This window comes from Cryptomeria japonica, chromosome 3 (genome assembly GCF_030272615.1).
Source record: "Cryptomeria japonica chromosome 3, Sugi_1.0, whole genome shotgun sequence".
NCBI lineage: Eukaryota > Viridiplantae > Streptophyta > Pinopsida > Cupressales > Cupressaceae > Cryptomeria > Cryptomeria japonica.
In genome coordinates, this window is record NC_081407.1 from 932960099 (window position 1) to 932977515 (window position 17417).

General features: G+C 35.4%; 1 protein-coding gene across 1 annotated transcript in view; it reads right to left on the bottom strand.

Moving 5' to 3' along the window:
- LOC131874436 (uncharacterized) overlaps positions 1 to 16450 on the bottom strand; it is a 75157-nt gene extending 58707 nt beyond the window's left edge. The window contains exon 1 of the mRNA XM_059217813.1: positions 16274 to 16450. Within this exon, the coding sequence (XP_059073796.1) occupies positions 16274 to 16450 (177 nt within the window). The remainder of the gene's footprint in view (positions 1 to 16273) is intronic.
- Between the last annotated feature and the right edge of the window lie 967 nt (positions 16451 to 17417).

Here is a 17417-nt window from a genome sequence, read left to right on the forward strand (position 1 = left end):
GAAGTACTACGTTTTAGCACTCCATGTTCATCACAAAGTGCTGCTCATATTGGCACTCCCTGTTCATCACAAAGTGCTGCTCATATTAGTACTCCCTGTTCATCACAAAGTACTATGTCTTGGTATTCATTGTTCATCACAAAGTGCCTCGATCTATCCTATCCTAGGGCCTCTACTTGAGTGTGTCCTCTTGAGTAGTTTCCTAATTGGCAACGTATGTTCTATCACAGAATTGTCAATCCTAGCCTTATCTGCTATTCTAGTCTTCCCTAGAGGACCTTCTTGAGTGTATCCTCTTAGCATCTTATCCAATCAATAGCGTATGTTCATCACAGAACTGCCGATTTGGCCTTGAAGACACAAACGTGCCTTCATGACATAAACGTGCTTACATATTGCACAAACGCGCCTGCTCTGCACAGACGTGCCTAAAATACACAGATGTGCCTATGCTTTGCATAGATGCAGTTGCTTTGCATAGACGTGCCCACATAGCACAAATGTGCCTGAACAACGCAGACGTGCTCTCATTTGATGCAAACGCCTTTCCATTCATAGACATGCCTGACACAAACACAGATGCGCCTAGCTAACCTAGACGTGCCTGGCACCAGCACAGATGCGCCTCGACATTTTTTTGACCTTGTTTGACATACCTAAACACACATTTATTGTGCTACCTAACATGCATTAATGACAACATTTATTGCGACAAAGTACAAGGAGGTTTTACGGTACTTACTGGCTCTCCTACATCTGCTGGCCTCTGAAATCGGTGAACATGATCGAATATGTGAACTAATGCCATCGCTGCTAACTGTTGTTGCTCTATCACCTCTCTACACTCTGATCTCTTGGATGTGTGGATGACAATGAGGATTTTTTCCCCTCGTGGTCTATTTTATAGACTACCCTAGCCCTAGACTTAGCCCCAGTCTCCCGAGTCAGTCTTCGTTATCCTGTGACTCTGTCACTTTATTCGGTTAGTCCATTCTAGCCTTTCTTTCTTATCGAGAGATTGTCTGCGATCTTTTTCAGACATTTTCATCCAATCTCTCGAGGGGGCATCTCATTCCCATCTTGGGGCAACTTTGTACCAGTTCATATTATCTTCTTTGAAACAACGCGACAAGCTGCATTGTCTCAAAGAGGGGAAAAATGTAGACACTTAAAATTGTCCTGTCTAATTAAATAAATATCTTTATTTATTTAATTATTTGAGCCTAATTCTTCTATTAATTGAATAAATCTTTATTTATGTAATTAAGTCATTTATCCTCTTCTAGCCTTATTTCTCATTTAAATAAATACCTTTATTTATTTAAATTATCCTTTTCTTAAATTAAATAAATATCTTGTTTATTTAATTAATCCCACTTCTTCTATTAATTAAATAAATCTTTATTTATTTAATTAATTCATTAACCTTTTCTACCTATGACACATGTCATTCATCTCTTAATTCATACACTACCTACCCTCTTATTATTTTCTTATTTCCTCTACCTACCCTCTAATCATAGCTGACCATTTATCTTTTACACCTCTTAATCTTATCCCTCCATTTCTTAGGGTGTCTTCTATATAAGGAGATTCTTCCTTCATTATCAAACCCCCCTGCTAACTGATCAATCGACTATACTATGCTTTCAAACCTTCATATACGATCCTACTTGCAACCATATTTCCGTTCTTTGTTGAGCTCTTGTGCACATATAAAATCTGAGAGCAAATATATCAAACAAGATCAATGAAGATAGGAAGAATGGAGATTCAAACCCTATTGGACATCTGATTGTATAATCTTTGTGATTTCATTTGATTTGCATTGTCTTAGGTAATCTTCATATGTTATGGTGGATCTTTATTGTTGTTAGGCTAGGGTTTTGTGGTTGAATCTATTTAGTCTTTCAATATTGTTGTTATCCATTTTCACCATAAATAGATACTTGTCTACCTCATATCCCATAGGTAATACCCATGTGGTTCTAGGAATAATTGCTTCCACCATACAGGTATCTGTATCCACCATGAAACAAATTGTCTTCTCATATCGGTTAACTACTTCTGTCGGTATACGCTCTCTTGCATGCATTTTCTTTTGAAACTCCTTGAAGTAACCCCATGAAATATTATCAAACTTGTCCTTTAGAATCCTAATGTTGTTCTTCATCTGTAGTAGTGCAAGGGTACCTTGAATCCATTAAACATCTCCAATACCGGGGATAAAGTTTTGGAAATAGAAAAACAATCCCAAAATTAATTGTCCAAATTTGAATCTCAACTTCTTGTCTTTCTTCACAGCTTCTAGATTCACCATCAGTTGGCTTCTTAGTGTCTCTGCTAAATCATAGTCAATGTTCCCTTTTACCATCCGGTAGGTAGTATGAATAACTACTATCGTTATGCTGCTCATTCTGCTTGAATAGTAAATCCTATACCCGATCACCATAGAGGCATATTTCATAGCTCGATCATTGATGTTGTTTACTGTCATGGCTCTACCATCCCATTTTGATCATGTCAACTTCTCAACATCATTCTTGGGTATTGATCTTAGTAAGGGTACTTCATTGGTTGAGCAAAATCCGGTTATTGCATGGATGACTTCCTGGGTTATTTTATGCGGTTGATCCAACCACATAAATTGATCATGATTGTGACTCAAAATAAATCTAACTAACTCATTGTCAAAATCGTTAATGAAGTTGATTGCATGATGGAACCCTTTCTCGGTGACACTCTTAATTTTTTCTTTCAGTATGCCCTTGTTATCACACAATGATCCATACTGATCATGAATAACCAATACACCCATGTCCTCCAATTTGCAGTGATAAAATGATCTGACATCTTTGACATGCAAAACTCCATATGATACACTAGATAGGGCACCAACAGGGTCTGTTTCTTTAGATTTGAAAGGATGTCGTTTGAACTCTGGTCGTGGCCTCTTGGTCAGAGCAACAAGATGCAGAGTATCCATACTAAAATATGAAAAATCTCGAAGAAAAGAGTAAGATTTACTGATAAATACCTTTCTTCTTTTGAACTAGGGTTTCACACTGTCAAAACCTTCAACACTGTTCACCGATACAAAATGTTCTTCCAATCACCTTAAATCTCTGCTAAACACATTGAATGCTACAATCACAAACTTTCTCTACTCTACTCGCTCGCCAAATGCTCTCAAGATCGCAATGTGAGAAATGAAATTCAAAATATTCTTTTTACTTGATTTCAAACTACTGCATTAAATGCTTTAATAAAAAAAACCCTAAAATGCCTTAAAACACTCTTAAGCATATTACCAGTTGCTAAAACTCAATTATATTTACCGGTTAAGATTGAAAAAGACTTATAAACATAAAAATGCATCAGAATATGCAGATTTAACTTACAATACTTCATCTAGGGGTTAATCTCAAGATTTGACAATATGCTCACCCCAAGTTGTAGAAACAACTTAGTTTTTCGGTGATGGATTCTCCACACTAGGTGAAGAATTTGATTACTTAGATGGTTTGTCATCACTCTTCTTCTTCTAGGTCTTATTCATCTCAGCTCTAATTTCTTCAATATCAACTTTCTGCTTTCCTTTTCGGTCTGTATAATGATTCACCGGTTGGTCCTTTTGTATTTTGCAAAACTTAGCAATGTGTCCCGGTTTGTTACAGTGATAACATGCCATTCCAAATGCTCTCCACAGTCCTGCATTGACTCTACCTGTTCTTATTCTACAGTTCATTGCCACATGTCCATAATTGTTGCAGATTAAACAAATTACATTGATTCTTTTCTACATCTCATAGGGACTAGACCGGTTAACATAGGGTCTTCGCCAATTAGTGCTTCTTCAATCATTTAAATTCCTTCTCCAATCACCAATAGTTATTGGATTCATATGAGGTCTTAGATAATTAGCTCCATACCTACATTCGATAGATCTATGCCCATACATGTTGCATGTATAACAATAACCTTCAAATTTTCTAGACACATATCTAGTATTAGGTCTATAACCAGTATTAGCATCAGATCTGGTTCTACAAACAATAATAGTATGTCTTGGTTTATGAAAATTAAAACAAACAGGTTTGTAAGCTTTCTTACCTGTAGGTTTCTAAGCCTTAGGAGCTGTTTTATCTTCATGCATGTTTCTCTTGGTACCAGAAGGTTCTCCTTTCTCAAATGTATTGTATCCTAACCCAGATGTTTCACCATTCATCCTCTGAGATTGGATCTTTTCATCCAGCATAGTAGAACTATTGTTGAATTTTGCAAGCTTCTCATTAGCTTCTGCAAGCTCTTTAGTAAGATCTTCATTCTGCTTCATAAGAGTCTCTCTAAGAGACGTTGCCATATCAAGATCTGATTTGATTTTTTATTTCTCTTCTTTCTCCTCATGCAGTGTGCATAAAGAGTGACATTCTCTTGATTTATTTTATAGATCTCATGATCTTTCTGTTTGATCTTGTCTTCAACTGCCCTCCTAGCTTCAAGTTCTTGACTCATCCAGATTGTAAGGGCTTCAAGCTCTCTCCTTAGGTTCATTTTCTCACCATTTAGTTTCTCCACTTCCTCAACCAATGCATCTATATTTTCTCCATCAGAAGAGATGCTTTCATTGATCTCCAACAATGGGGTGGGTTCTTTCATTTTAGCTAGTGATGTCTTATACTTGCCTCTTACGATTTCTAGGTCTTCCTTGGTTTCTGCAAGTTGCTTAGCCATCTCTTGGTAACTCACTCCTTCCCCCATATTTTCCTTAAGATTAGAGATCCCTTCCAAGTGGTTAATCCTTAAGGAAGTTTTTATCTAATACCAATTGATGAACTTATAAGGCACTGAGAGGGGGGGGGGGGGTGAATCAGTGCAAGTAAAAATAATACAAATATGATTATCAATTTCACCAAGTAAGCAATCACCATATAAAGCATAAACCACATGACACATGAGTTTATACGTGGAAAAATGAATGGGTACAACCACGGTGGGAGTTAGTACCCACACATATCCACTATCTGCAGTATAGAGATCTGACCAGTTAAGGTCTGCAACACTCGGTTAGGGGAACACCCTGTTAGGAGTGTCTAAGCCCAGTTAAGAGCTATACAATAAGGCCTGTGAGGACTAGCCCTGTTAGGAGCTACCCACGTTACTGGGATTTATAAACACAAGTTAATGTGTCACCTGGTTAAAGGATTTAATGATCAGACCTATTAGGATCCAACTGTACCCTGTTAGGAGTGACCTTGTGAGAGGATTTTCTTGCTGCAATTGTTAGGGCGACAACAAGTACAAATGATCTTAGTATAATACCATCAGTGTCTGATAAGATCCGCTTAAGAACATTACAACATCACATATACTTCATCTCAGAACTCTGATCATCGCACTATCAGAAATACGAAATTCACTAATGATATTTCATACATTCAAGCTCATACTCATATATACCTTCATACCTCATCAGACATCTTAAAAACATCATTAGGTCAGCTAGAACCTTATAATAATTCCCTAGGTTCAATGTATCTAGACAATCTTGCATTGCACGCCTTAGTTATGTCGGCCACCGACATAACAAATCCAATTTTGTGCCGTTTTACCGATCTGAGTGATTTTCATCACTACCGGTTAAGTCTCAGTTAGAATACCTTCTCTGTCAATCAAATCTCGTTCACCTAATTGAATCACCACACACGGTCATGAACATGACTTCATCTACCAACCTTCATCTTTTCTACAAAACCACATCATCCCATTCTTCATAAATTTCCTATGCCGGTTGTTGGAATATAATACTGTCTGTCTTTTTACCGATTAAAGTCCTAATTACCAGTTTTGCTAAAAACTGTCTCTGCTTATCGGTTGACCTGTAGGATTTAGATGACTGTAGAAACATAGTTGCCATCAATGACAACACACAACATAATCATCATACAAAATTTTAATCAAACATGTACTGGTTACATCAAGCAAACAAACAATTACCAATTAAGACCAAATGATCAAATGCCAACAGCTCTGAATCATCTCAAACTTCTTAGATCCAGGTGCACGACGAAATCTTGAATCTGTAGCTCGTTGTTTTCTCATATTTGTCTTCATTTCCAACACTTAGTCTCAATTCAACTAGTCAGCTTACAAAAGAGGGTCAAACACATTCCAAACACAACACATCTACTTAGTATTCAGTCCTTGTATCATTTAGGATTGGATCTAGTAGATTCATACCCTCTTTTGAATGTAAAGTCCTCCTAGTTAAAATTGGCTTAGTGATTTTCCCCTTCCATGTGGTGAATTTGCTAAGCCTCCAATTTTCCACTTTATATTTTTGTGAACCCAACATGTCTTATGCTTGCTTTGGATTTTTATTTTCAAATTTGATTCATATACAATTAATTAATTTATATTTGCAATCATTTTTGAAAAATATAGCTTATGCACTTAATTGTTACAACATTTTTATAGCTAGTGTTCACCTTTACATTTTGGTGAACCCAACTCCTTACACCCTTAATTTTGATTTTTGTTTTTAGATTTGAGTGAATGCAATTTAAAATTCAAATTTTCAATTACAAGCTTAATTTCCTTGCAATTTTTAAAAAATTAGAGGTTAAATTCACAAAAAACCTAATTTTTAGATTCAAAATTGAGCTTGTGATTTATCTAAATTGGATTGATTGTTTCAGATTTGAGAACTCTTCAATTTTACAATTCAAGTTTTCATTTACATGTTCAATTTTTTAGTTTAAAAAAAAAAATTAAGTTGTTAAATAAAAAACCCTAATTTTTAATTTTAAAATTGAACTTGCGGATTGTGTAGATCTTGAATTTCTGATTTGATTCCTTGCTTCAATTTTAAAATTCAAATTCCCCCCTTACAACATTCAAATTTTTAAATTAAATTTTTTAAAATTAAGCGGTTTATGCAACAAACCCTAATTTTTAAAATTAAATTAATCTCGTGCAATTTCAAATTTTCCTTGAACAATTTAATTGACTGAATTAAATTGAAAGCCTCTTGTTGTACTTCTAAACATCATAAAAGTTGGCCCTTGAGTGTGCCCTTTTTCATTTTACTCTTTCAATAAGTCATCTTCTTGAACATCCTAAGTGTGTCCTATTTCGACCTTCAAGGCTTATTTTCGCATATCTAGACATTTCCAATTCCCATATCCTTTTGGAATTTACATTAAAATCACAATATCTTGCTTCCCTGAAAATTTGATAAAAAGTTGGTCAGACCAAGTAGCTACCTACCTGGTCTTGACTTTTTCTCCTCAAATTTCGGGAGCCTATTTTGACTGTATTTTACTGCTCAATTCTAGAGATTTGTGAAATTTTATTGATTTTAGGTCACCCTAAGGTCGAAAACAAATCCGAATTTCAATATTTCATTTTTTAATTTAAATTTTAAAATTAAGTGGTTAATTACATATACCCTAATTTTTAAATTTAAATTGATTTCCTCAATATTTCAACATTCCAAAATTTTAAAATTTTAAAATTAAGAGGTATTTTGAGCCCTAATTTTAAATTTAAATTTCTATCTTCTAAGGGATAATTTTAAATTAAGAGGTTATTTTAACAAAGCCCTAATTTTAAATTTCAAATTCCTAGGAGATTACATTATTACTCTTGATTCTTTTCAATCATTTTTTCCTAGAAATTTGCATTCTAAAATTGAAAATTCAAATTTCCATTCTTTAGTGCATGAGTTTTACCACTCTTAGTCCTACCTATAGTATCCCCATAAGAAGAAGTTTTATAATTAAAGCTACCCAAGGTTTAATTACCAAGGAGATGGAGCCTAATTTGGATAGCTTTTTCAATGAGGATATTTGTGGATCTTCCAATCCTATAGATATTCCCATTTATCCTCTTGATAATTCTCATAATGAGGAGGAGTCACTAACTAGGGTATCCGTTGACCAATTGGCGAAGATGGACAATCAATTTGATAATCTTCAACAATTGATGAGTCAAGAATACCCGAAAAGTGAAGCCCTCCCATTGATTGAAGGATTAAAATAAATGATTCAAAGTGATAAACATGGTGTTGATATCTTGCTTGGTATTGCTCACATTGTTGATTCTAACATCATGCCTATGAAGAATTGTGCTGAAAACCTAGGTTTTACACAAACTCCTAGTCAAATTAATCATTCCATTCCTTTGACAACTTCTATGACTAGTGTTCCTATCTTTACATCAAGCATCGTGGCTACTTCTACACAAAATATCATACCTACAAATGTTAGTCATGGGGGAAATACCTCTTATTTCATTTCTCCTACCATGAGTGTTCCCCTTGTTACCCAATCAAAATCACCACCTATAAATGTCATTCAAGGGGGCAACTCCTTCAATCACAATTCCTTCATTCCTCCTTTGAGTCTTCCATGTGTTACACAACCTTCTCGATTACCTACTTACCATAGTGTCCCACCTCCTTATTCTCAATCTATGCCTTCATTCAACAATGTGACTCCTCCCTCTCAATCCAACATGTCTAATTTCAATCCTTCTACTGAAGTTACAATCAATAGTCTAGCCCAAACAATATCTTTCTTGCAACAACAAATAGCTTCTATGAATCAATCCAAGTATGACGTGTCCACATTTGATGTAGCGAGCCCATTATCCAATGACATTATTAGAGATGTCCCTCCTAAACATGTAGAAGTCCCTCAATTGGAACTTTATAATGGAAAAGGTGATCCTTTAACTCGTGTTAAAACATTCCAAACTTTGTGTAGTGGCTTTGCTCACGATCAAAGATTGTCAGCAAAATTGTTTACTAGAACATTAAGGGATAGAGCTTTGCAATGGTATTGTTCTTTGCCTCCTTATTCTATTACTTCTTTTCAACAACTGGCTAATGCTTTTATTCAACAATTTCACAATAACATTGGTCCTAAAGTTACTTTGACTAATTTGATGCATTGTAAACAAGGTGTTAAAGAAAAAGTGATTGATTTTATTAGTAGATATAAGCATTTATATTCTCAGATTTCTTTTGCTATGCTTGATCAAGATACTCAAAAGATTTTTATCACTAATTTACAAAAAGATATTAGAAATAAACTTCTCTTAACTGAGTTTACTTCCTTTTTGTAGTTGTGCGCATCACTTCACAATTATCAACTGAATGTGAGTCAATTGGAACAATCATCTCTTCCATGGCTCCGAGTGATAAGGGTGATAGTTCTCAACAACTATTTGCGAAGTTCAAACCAAACAAAGGATTCACCAAATTTAATGACAACAACAACAAAAATCAATTGGTGGCCACTATAGGTGTGCCTCCTTTGTCTAAATACTTTAAAAGAGAAAAATAATTTACTCCTTTGAATGAATCTTTGCATAGCATTATGTCTCAACCAATACAAAGTGTAATGCCCCTCCTCGACCTAGTTGATGCGATACCTGTGATAGGTTTGCCAAGGCCATGAGAGGATGTTCAAGATTATGATTAGGATGGTAGGTATTTTAGTTGCTTGGCATGACACTAGGCATTATGCAGATTCACATTATATGATGGTTGTACGGAGGATGGTGTAGTGTTCACCTTTGAGCAGATTCCCGTTCCATCTTGGTAGACTCGATCATACATTTGTGTTGTCCGATGGATATGATAGACATGATTAGATATATGTGATGCATGGATGTTATTTTGGATTTTATATGTGCCTCATTGATGATCATTGACAGATATTATATACTTCATGATTCTGATATTATTGATTATGCTCATGCCTAGTTATGACCTTATGTGATTTAGATGTTAAAATGATGTTTGATTGTTGTATGTATTTATGGCATGATTGATGCATAGATGGATAGTGTGAGCATTTTTATTATCATGTACATGGATATATTTCATTGATTTTGCTTTATTATGTAATGGACATACTAACCCCAATTCTGGTTTATTTATGATGCGTTGTTTATTGTATGAGTACTGTTTGACTGTTTGCATGGGGGAATCGATGTCACATCGCTCATTGCGAGCGGATGTGCCATTGAGACATTCTCCCACTTGTTTGCAATGTATGGATATATGTATATGCATATGCACATTTACTTTGTTGTGGTTGCAGGGTTGTAGGTACTAAGACACTTATTCCTTCCGGGCAATCGGGTGCGAGCTCCCTTGGCTTTATAGGTGCGAGCGTGTCTCTTCCCAATGGAAAATATGGTACGAAGATGTCATTGGATACCTACACTCTAGGTCTAGGTTGGTCGCCAGTGTTGTCGCAAGTCTTGGTGTGATACGCCATGTCATCATGTCTTTTGATCTGCGAGTATGTGATGGCGAGGTTGTGAATTTGATTCATTTAATTTGCTTATTTGAGGTTTCTTGTCTGTGGCAGTGGATTGAATAAATTGTCTTGTTTGAATCGCAATAGTAGATTTATTTTTGATTAAGTAATTATTAATTATTAAATTATAATTTGGCGTTGTTTTCATTTATTAATGACAAGTGATTTTTGGTTATTTTATCATTTTCGCATTTGAATTTAATTGACGCTGATTTTGAATTATTTAATAGCAATTTTTTTAATTATTAAAATATAATGATTTTGAATTGGTGGCGATTAATAAGTATTAAATTATTTCGCCATAGTGATTTATTTAATTATTGACGATTTGATTATTATTTATTGTTTGTGACTTGATTATTTAGTTACTTTAATTATTAGCGATATTTGATTCATGTTGAATAGTAATAATAGGGGTAAATATTTAATAGTCTCCCTATGTTTATTTTTATAATATTATTTTAATACTGTTTCCTTGATTTTATTTTTAATTAGAAATAATACTAGTAATAATAATAAATATTATTAGGACGATTTTTGAATCTCATGAAATAAAATGGGAAATATCTTAGCATTATAAGCCTAGGAAAGATAATTTTTTTTAATGACATATTTTATTATTTCCAGCTAGGGTTAGATGGATTTTTGGTTTTTTTGGGGATTTATTGGCTTCTCGTGAAGGCATTCCTCTCTTCTTCATCTGCATATTTTTGTCTAATTTCTCTTGGATTGTGCTCTCCTTTGTACTTGAGAGCTTGGCAGATTGTTGATTTGGGGGTTCAGAAGCTTGCATTTGCAGCTGTGCTGGAGAGAGATCTACATCAAATTTCTCCTCCAACTCTCAGGATAGAGGTAGGTTTTCTTGTTTCCCTCTTCCTTTTTAAGTTTTGAAATTCAAATTGAATGGTTTCCCTGCTTCATTGTCTTTCTCTATTTTAAAATAAAAAATAAAAAATAAAAAAAATCAAAAGTAATCATGGGGTTTAGGCTGTGAGTCAGATAGAAATGGTTTTTAAATTTAAAAATTAAGGTAGTTTTTTGGTTGGGTTAGAATGAAAGGAATTTTTTATTCTGAGTACCCTATGGCTGCTAACTTCTTGTTAATTAGACTGTGAATACTTAGTAAATGCATTCAGAAATTTTCTAATTTGTTACCCATGTTCAATAGGGTTTGATTTGTAAACTTTTACCGGTAATCGTTGCTATTGTATGTTGGTTTGGGGGTTCCTTGTTAATATTTATTTGGCTGTAACTTGTATGTTGTTGCCTCCATTTTATTTTCTATTGTTCAAATTTCTTGTGCTGCATATTCGTTGAACCCCATATCGTGGGGATTGGGTGCTGCAAGCACCTCACGATATGGGGGGTGCCACGACACCCCTCCATTTCATGAATGTGCTTGCAGACACCACCCAAGCTATGGGTGGGTGCTGCAACACCCACCACATAGTGGTGGTACTGCTAAGCACCTCCCACTATGTGGAGAGTGCTAAGGCACCAACCACTTACGTGGTTGATGTCTACCCAACCCCACTTCAAAGAAAAAATATCTATCAAACCTGCCATTCATATATAATATTTAATTTTTTTTTTTGACTACTGTAATTTGTTTCTATTTTTTATTTTTTGTTGAAAATTTCCCCCGCTGAATAATATACTTAGCCTGCAACATTTTGGGATAAAATTGATTTCTACCCAGCCTGCAACAAATTTCAATTATTTTGAGTTTTCTATAAACAATTAAGTAAAGGGATAATTACCTATTGGTGAAAATGGTGAGCTTTAGCTTCCCAATCCGATGGCTGGGCAACGAAGCCATATTAGGAAAATGTGATATTTTTTTAAGCTGTAATGTAAATTGTTTGTTCTACCTTTCAAATTTTATTGAGCGTCATGTTTTAATACATATATGTATGTGTAATTAGTATGAGTAATTAAATCATTTTCAGCTGGGTATACATGTGTTTGTTTTGATTTGCGTCAAGTAATGCTAGCCCATGAGTGATAGAGCAGGCTAAGAACAATGAAAGAGCTGCCCTGTCTTCTTCTTGTTGATATTGTGGGTGTAATTTTGGTACTTGTGTCATTTTACAATGTTGCATACTAGAGGCTGTTTGGGTTGTGATGCATATCTATTTTACTGTGTTTCATTTTATCGCTTGTCTTTGAGATGCGGTTTCATGATTGGTTGGATTGGATTGCTCATGAGGATTTTTCCATGAGGTGGTTTGGTGTTGCATTGTGTTGCCGATTTTGGAAATAGCAAGAGTGAAGACCTTGCTGAGCAAGAGTGAAGACCTTGCTGAGTTTAATTATTTAATTTATAGAAATCTTGAGATTTGGATTATGCATCTCTTCGGTCAAGAGTCTCACTTATTTTCTTATGATGATATTTAACTTCTATGATCATATGTTTGTGCATGGTGTGGATTGTGTGATGATGAATTTCAGATTCTTATTTGTTTCTTGAGCCTCTTGCATTGCTTGGTTACAAGCCCATGTAAGGGAGTGGGATCCTTAACGACACCCAAGGTCATGAGAGATGGACTATCATGAGGTTCCTTGTAAGGATGCGCAAATTCCAAACCCTTTGGGCATAAGGGAGTTTTCCATATTTTATGCAAGTGACAACTAAATAATGAATGGGTATGGGTAGTTAGATAATTTAAAAAGATAATAATTTACCAGTGCTTCATGACTCAGTCCTAGGGAGGATGTTTAGGATGAACATGAGAAGACCGTGGAGATGGTAAGCCAATCTCCCTTGGTCTCTCAAAGGTCGAGATGGCTCTGCATGCCAACAGGCTAGTGCCTTTTTTTGGTTTGGCATGTGGTGAGACTCCCTTGTACATGTGAGTCCCTTGTGTCTATTTTCATGTTACACTTGATATTTTATTGGCCTCTAGTGTTTCTTATTCATGGTGTTGTATTGGTGTATGCTTGTGTATGCGAAGTGCTTGATGTTAGTCCCTTTGGTTAAAAGTGTCAATCTAGGCTTAGTGTGTGAATCGGGACCTAGAGACATCTCCTAGCTCCGGGGGTGGTTCCTTGTAGGTTCCACATTGGTTGGGTGGTTGGAGCTTTTTTCCATTAGGGTTTCTCCCTCTTTGATGGTGTTTCCTTTGTGCGTGGACTTGGTTCTTCTTCATGTTGATTTTGGGTCCTTGGAGCAGATTTTTTTATCAGATTACTTCATGATTTGAGTTTCTATCATTATGTAATAGATTAGGAGTATTGATTTAGAAGTGAGTTAATCTCACCATTGTACCTTTATGTAAAAACAATATTCATTGTAATTTTGAACATGCTTTGGATTAGACATCCAATGAAAGCATTACAAGCTACCATTATGTAATTAGGGAGAATTAAATTGTATACCTTTGCAAGTAATGTCTTATTATTGTAAGCATTGTAATCCCTTGATTGGGATACATAAAACCTTGATGGAAATTGCCATGCTTATTTGATGAAATAATTTAGTTAGTTTGAAACTCCAATATGCTATGGTTAAAGTTAGCTTAGATCAACATTGCCATCATTTATGTGAAATTAATATGTTAGATAGATGATAGAAAGATGTGGTTAATGCAATGATAGAAAGAGGTTTATTATTTTTATTATAATATATCTTTGACATTTGAAATGAACTAATACTAGACAATTAAATATTCACACATGGTTATCAATGCAACTAAGTAGATGTTAGTATCTTGTTATGAGATTAAGTGACTTGAACGATGATATTAAACCAAAGACCATAATGAGCTACCAAAGTTAGAGCATGAAAACACAAGACCTCTTTATGACACAGTTAGCACCATGGTAACCCAATCAACCCAAGGCTAAAAACTAAAATAAAACTCATCAAATTGATATCATCAAGAACTAAATGGGAATGTACATGTAATGTAAGTGCTGCAATAAAAATATTAATGCATATTTAGTGTCAATGTGAACATAGCTGCAATAGTAAGCTCGTGTGCATGTATTTGGTGATTAAGTGAGATAGGATGGCCTATAAGCTGTTAGGAATCCCACAGATACTGAGAGGGGGGGGGTGTGAATCAATATATAACCGGTAATTATAATTTCTCAATTTAAAACATGCAGTACATATTATAACAGTGTACTGGTATGTAAGAAATAATGCAATAAACAGAATTAAAAGCATCCACATGAAAAACACACCATAACACAAGGATTTAACGAGGAAACCCAGTGTGGGAAAAACCTCGGTGGGATTTGTGACCCACAATATCCACTTACTGGCCAATAAGAGAATATTACTTACAAGAGGGGCCTGCACATGCAGGAAGGCCAATTGCCTAGAGCTCACTGCTCAATGGGAAGTCTCATTGACTTACAATGTGGATTATACAAACCCAATATCTTGTACTGCTTTATAATAGCATCTATAATGCCTGATCCAGTACCAGTTTCTACTCTGTTCTTTACATAAAACTTTTAACCTATATTTCACATAATAGGTCTGCCTAATATCTTCCTTTTTCGCTTACATCACTTACTTACAAAATGTCTACAATGATCTCTTTTATATATAAGAGTCATTTTACAACTTGCCAAGTTGGCTTACAAAGTTTTACAATAATAAACAAAATATAATATAAACAAAAATCTTGTCGGCCTCTGTGCTGGTATGCTTCCTTTCTTTGTGCTGGTGTCGGTGGTCTGAGTGCCAGTGTAGAGTGTGATCTGTTGATGCCGGTGAACTATCTTGCCGGTGTAATGCCTTGCCGGTGCCATATGATTGTAAGGTTTCCATCAATGACAAAAACTTCAATCACATACAATGCCTCATTGGAGTGCGCATATGCCAACAATCTCCCCCTTTGGCATTGATGACAACACTCATGAGAAATTTCAAAAGTGTATCAAAAAATGTGAAGTCCAAAAATGTTACCCAAAATGTGTGCTCCCCCTGAGCATATGATTCCTGTGATATTGAATTTTCTCATACGACTACTCCCCCTTTGGCATCAATGACAAAGGTTGTCAAGATGTCAGTAGAGTTTGTAGTTTCAACCTTGTAACTGGGTAGTTACAATTTGAAATAGATCCACCAAATTCAAGTTTATACTCTCCATAAACTTTTTACTGTCTCTTATTGCTGTCTCTGTTCTTTTAACTGTACCGGTGAGGTGCTGCAAATGCTCTGCCGGTGTTTTCTGTCCCTGTATCAGTGCCTTAGATATTTCCTTCCGCAATGATGCTAGATAGTCCAATCTTGGACTTAGTTTTAATCTCAAATGTTTTGCCTTATTCACTATTCTCTCCTTTTCTCTTTCTAATTTAAGTAACTCTTCCTCAAAATTTATTATCCTTTTCTCAAAAACTGATAATGTATTAGGTGAGTTAACAAAATTATCAGCAAGCTTATTGATTTCATCCTGTACCTGGCTTATTTTCTTATCTATGTCTACTGTCAAAAAGTTTGTCTTGCAGGTGTCTTTGTACATAGTTTTGTATTCCTTTAATAAGTTACACAGTTCCGGTAGAAGTGTGTCAAATTCCCTAGTACACTTCTTTATTTGTTCTTCAAAGAATTTTTGCTTTTCAATTTTTAACTTGTCCTTCAATGTCTCTTTCTTTATTTTCTCAATGTTTTCTATGATATATTTACACAAAGTATCAAGTTGTCCTAAAGAATCTTTATTGTCTAAATTACAGTTAGGAGCAATTACCTTCAAAATTGGGATTGTGTCTTCTATAGCTTTGTAAGCCTGTGAACTACAATCTGCTATCCTTTTGATTGAATCCAAAAGTACTTCAATTACATTTGTTGGTTTGTGGCCTGCTGAGGAGGAACCAACATTCTGAATTCCACCAGTGGAAGAAGTAACCAAGCTTGTTGTGACCTTTGGTAGGTCGGTTTGTGTTTGCATTTCTTTAAGCAATGGTTTGTGTACTTCTCCAGTTGCCGGTGGCACTATTTCCTCATGAACTTGTTCCTGTTTCTGTTTTGGAGCCTGTTCCTGTTGCTGTTGCTCTTCTTGTTGCACTGTCTTAGTCTGAGCTTCTGCCTGTTGTTCTTTGTCATCTACCGATTTCTCTTGTGTTTTATCAGTTTGCTCAGCTACCGATGGCTCACTAGTCATTTCAGTCTTACCAGTTGTATCTTTGTTTACCACAATGTTGAACTTTTGTGTATCAACATCTACTGTGTATAAGGCTTCAGGATTAGGATTGACATCCTCTACATCCATACTTTCAACTACCGATTGATCTTCTGTAGTTGTTGTTATCGGTGATGTAAAAGAAGGTGGGGGTAAGTTGTCTTTTACTTTAATACTCGGAGGTCCACCAACCTTTCCTTTTCCTTTGTCTCTTTCTTTCTGATATACCTTTATGGGTTTGGGGTTCTTGTATTCTTCCTATTTTTCTTTTTCAACTAGGAATATATCCCATCCATTTTCTATTTCTTCAGTCACCTCATTGACTCTTCCAACCATTAATGCAATGTGCCGGTGTGCAGTAGAGAATACTGACCGGTTGGCTTCAACAATTAAATCATCAATTTCTTTAGGTGAGTTCACTAGGTACACAACAAGTAGCTTTTCTATCTTGATTTTCTTGTCAAGTTCTATTAATGCTTGTCTTCTTGCTTCCAGTCTTTTGAACAGTTCATCTAGTACTTCATCTACAACTTCCATCAAAAATTTCTTATACATGTCCATATGCAATATAACACTATTTTCTACTTGTTCTTTTTCATCTGTAGTCAGAGTGTCATACAATTTCTCTATATTCTTCAGTTTCCCTTCCTCTGTAATTTCATTCAATAGTATGTCAAGAGGAGCCAAGTTTTGTTTTGTTCTCTTCTTCTTTTTGGGTGTCAGTTTCTTCTTTGGTGTAGTCTTCTTAACCGAAGATCTCACTGCTTGTTGTTTCTGTCTTGTCCTCCTAGGTGAGGGTGTGGTTGCCAGTGAGGGATCTCTTTTCCTTACAACTCTTTTGAAAGCTACAAGCATGCCACTCTTCGAAGAAGTGCCTACCGGTGATAGATGAGTCTCAGGCTATAGAGTTTCTAGCTCATCCTCAGTGATACCGGTTTGCTTTAACACA